Source organism: Tupaia chinensis, unplaced genomic scaffold, assembly GCF_000334495.1.
Source record: "Tupaia chinensis unplaced genomic scaffold, TupChi_1.0 Scaffold000636_1, whole genome shotgun sequence".
In the NCBI taxonomy this organism is placed as follows: domain Eukaryota; kingdom Metazoa; phylum Chordata; class Mammalia; order Scandentia; family Tupaiidae; genus Tupaia; species Tupaia belangeri.
Window position 1 is genome coordinate 837,385 of NW_006160157.1, and position 4,295 is coordinate 841,679.

At 37.6% G+C, this 4,295-nt stretch overlaps 1 protein-coding gene across 4 annotated transcripts in view; it reads right to left on the bottom strand.

Moving 5' to 3' along the window:
* Positions 1-4,295, bottom strand: part of RUNX1T1 (RUNX1 partner transcriptional co-repressor 1) — a 167,942-nt gene that overhangs the window by 17,589 nt on the left and 146,058 nt on the right. For all 4 annotated transcript variants that reach the window (XM_027776169.1, XM_027776168.1, XM_027776170.1 and 1 more), the window contains one exon: positions 681-749. In XM_027776169.1, the coding sequence (XP_027631970.1) occupies positions 681-749 (69 nt within the window). The remainder of the gene's footprint in view (positions 1-680; positions 750-4,295) is intronic.

The window sequence follows — 4,295 nt, forward strand, 5'->3', positions numbered from 1 at the left end:
ATAACTCAATGGGCAGTATGGCTTTTCCCTACCATAAAATACAGAGTAGTATATCTTAATAGAAAGCAAACAGCATATATGGAAGGTGAAAATAGAAGTTCAACAACTTTGTCATTTAACTTATAAAGTAATTTAGCTCTGATCACTGAATATTAATTAGGACTGAAGAACAATTTTAAAAGTTGATTGAAATTTTAAAGAAAACTCACTGAGTGCCTTAACAAGTCAACTAGATTTGATGTAATTATGTTTTTTTAAGAATGCAGAGAAAAAGCTGAAGTATGCAATTTAATTTCTAAAGCATCAGATTTTTTTTTCCATCAAAGAAAAAATGCATGCAAGTTAAAGACCTCCTACACCAAGTTTCAGCCTGAAATCATTATAGTCTCAGAAAAAAGGGAGTTTATGATAGAAATACCACCAGCCTCTTAATTATAGTGGCACTAGCAGATGCTGCTAAAATAAAAAACTATTTCATGTTCTAATCAGGCTTGGTTTAAGAATATTAATCAGGGGTTTTGGGTTTTGTTTTGTTTTGTGCGTTTTTTTTGTTTTGTTTTGTTTTGTTTTTGCTGTTGTTGTTAGCAGCAAAGTCCTTTCTTGTCATTCTTCACATCACTGCATTAACAACTGCACACAGCTGCCAGAACACTAAACTCATGTTTTTAAACAATTCTTACCAGCTTTCTTCCAGATCTCCTCTGGCACGTATCCAGATGCAGGCCTGTGAAGGAATTCCCGATGCGCATCTATGAAAAGGATGGGAAGGGGGTGGAGAGAGGAGGAGAGACTCATCAGCAACAGAGTGTCACTGCACGGAGTAGAGGCAAGCAATGCCCATTCCCTTGGTTTCAATACAAAACTGCCACTTTAAAAGGCTGCACATTTCACGTTTAGAAAATACACAAAAATAGCAAAGCCAGTTATTAGAGCCCAAGGAAAACAGGAGGTCATTGATCTAAATGCCTTGTATTTCATTATACAATATATTTGGGAACACTGTACACATACTCTTTCACTATGGGAATTTCTGTAAGTATACTTTATTTTGTCAAAGGAAATAAACTGCCTATGGCAGTTTTCAAGAGTGAAAGTGGTAGCAAACAATTAAATTGTGAAGGTAATGTAATTTCCACAGAGCTCTGATTCTACTACTTTTCAATACATAGTGAGTCCTACTCTATGGCAAGTCAATTCGCATCCTTCCTTCCTTCCTTTCCTTGTGTTTTGCTTTAGGGTACATGTGCTCACCAGAGAAAGACAGAAAGAAAGAAATCGCCCCCAGGAGGGGATAGCCAGGCCACAATCTCTTCTCCTCCATTCTCCTCTCAGGATTTGAACATGCACACATATGTGTTTGGATGTTTTTCAAATTGCCAGATCTGAGACATGAACTGCAAAGTCAGCCATGTAGGACCAGCTGCCTTAACCACCATGCCACCTAGCTGGCCCAGAATTAATTATTTCTTAAAAACCTCAGCATTGAAAATTTTCACACAAATTAGATCATATGAATTCAACATGGATGAAAGCAAGAAAGATTCATTAGAATAGATTCATAGATGTTTAGGTGACCGAACAGATTTAGGGTGTGCTTTCAAGAAAAGAAAATGAAGTTCTACTTAAAATTAAATACTGTGCTTAGTATTTGTCCAATTTTGAGAGTTTGAGAAGACAACTGATAAGGCTGAAATATAAATGCTAACTAAAATAACATGCTCATGGAAATGTCATGAAATATTTATATTCTTTTCTATATGCCCTTGAAAATAAACAAAGTGTATACAGTCTTCCATAGTTAAAATATACGTTGCGTATTCTCATATTAGATTTTCAATGAAAGCCTACATATTAGAAGATCTTAGAAGAAAAAAGGTATTACAATAATTCTAATCATGATATTTTTTGGGTAAAATTATAATTTTCTCTACATGCACAAGAAATGTCAAGTAGCAGATTTGACATCTTTTAAATAATACTTCAAAGGTATATTGATGGTCAAAAGAATTCAGTCTTGGGAACCAGCAGTTAGCGTAATGGCTATGTTGCTGGACTCCCACGTCGTTGACCGCGGTTCACGTCCCAGACCCGGCGGCTTAAAACTCACGCTGGGCGCATGTGCGTACGTGCCCAAGATCTCCAGAGGAGAATGGAGGAGAAGGGATTGCGGCGTGACCATCCCCCCTGCGGGGTGATTTCTCGCTTTCTGTCTCTCTGTCTCTCTCTGTCTGTCTGGCGAGCACATGCGCCCTATAGCAAAAACCTCTTCAAAGAAAGAAAAAAGAATTCAGTCTTGGGAACCAGCAGTTAGCGTAATGGCTATGTTGCTGGACTCCCACGTCGTTGACCGCGGTTCACGTCCCAGACCCGGCGGCTTAAAACTCACGCTGGGCGCATGTGCGTACGTGCCCAAGATCTCCAGAGGAGAATGGAGGAGAAGGGATTGCGGCGTGACCATCCCCCCTGCGGGGTGATTTCTCGCTTTCTGTCTCTCTGTCTCTCTCTGTCTGTCTGGCGAGCACATGCGCCCTATAGCAAAAACCTCTTCAAAGAAAGAAAAAAGAATTCAGTCTTGCGTCCTACATTCTATGGCAATACAAAACATCAAAAATAAGGAAAAACATGATTAATTTATCTAAGTTAATGTCATTATACTTGAGTGTGTTAAAGATTGTAGAATGTTTTGAGGGGGACCAGCAGATAGCATACAGGTTATGTTGCTGAACTTCCACATGACCAACCACTGTTTGAGTCCCAGACCTGGCAGCTTGAAACTCACACTGCGTATGTGTGCGCATGCATCCCAAATCCTGATGGGAGAATGGAAGAGAAAAGATTGTGCTGTGGCCATCCCCCCTGGGGAATGACACTTTCTGTCTGACTCTGAAGCAAGCACACATACCCTATCGCAAAAATTTCTCTCTCTAAAAAAGAATACTTTGAGGACTTGGGCATAGTTGGTCAGAATACCATATTTCTGCAACTATTCTGAATTGGTAAAAATTTAGTACAGCTTGGTGAAGGATGCTGAAACTCAGTGCTGTCTTCTTCATAATCCTTCTTTAAATCTAAAATTATTCCAAATATAAAAAGTTTATTTCTAAAACTTTATAATTTCATAGCCACTAGATAATCAAATACACTAGACCTATCCATGCATTTGTGCCCACTCATTTCTACAATGTAAATTACAAAATATAAAATGTTTTTACTGAATTTTCATTCTTAAAACAAAGAAAGGTAGAAAGAACTGGTACACTTACAACTTAAAGAAAATGTGATGTAGCTAATTAGCTTCATAAAGATTATCTTCCATACCAGTATAACTATTTCCAAAAAATAATTTAGAAAGTGTAACTGTGTTCATATTTAGTCATGGGAGACAGTTGAACAGAGAGATTTACTTAGAAAATCTTTTTCTTTTAATTTTTTTGTGAGATAGCATGTGTACTTGCTAAAGACAGAGTGGGCTTGGGGAGGTGGTCAAGGAAGCATCCCTCAGGGTGATTGCAACACCACAATCCCTTCTCTTTCATCTCTCCTTTTGGGATTCTGGGCATGCACATACATATGCTTGGCATATTTCTGGAACCACCAGAACCAGTGCAGGAAGTCATATCAATCCAATCACCTTAACCACCATGCCACAAGGTGGCTCACTTATAAAAAATTTTAAGGACCATTTTAAAAGAGAAAACATATTGACTTATGCATAATTTATTGACTAAGAATAGATCTGTAATGTATAAAGGCAGAAAATGACTTATTCAACTTCCTTTTCTTCATTTATTAGGTTATGGAAAAACCAACAATTCTATGAAAATTGGATTTTGATAAACGGCTAATTACATTTCTTCAAAAAGGCCAATCATTATTATAAGGAATGGGAAAGGTGATGTTAAGTTACCCAAAGTTCATGCATGAAAGATATTAATTATCAGCCAGTCCAGTGCAGCACAGGCAGAATCCAGTTAGTTCTAGAGCCCAGTGGAGCTGAATCTAAGCTTTTTCAACCACTAGCCGTAGGACATGAGCAAGTTAGTGTCTACATGTCTCACTAGCCTTGTCTATAAAGTGAGAAAAATACTACTACAATTTGAGAACACTGCTCTGAAGATTAATGAAGGTACTTTCTATTATAAGCTTGGCATGGCAACCTAAACTCTCTTTAAATGTTCCTATTATTCGTAGTATTATCATCATTATTATTACCTAGCAGGCTATCCAGTAAGAATGAGTATATACTAATTTCCTTACAAATAACTAAGGTGAAGGAGCACTTTGAAGTTTTCTTT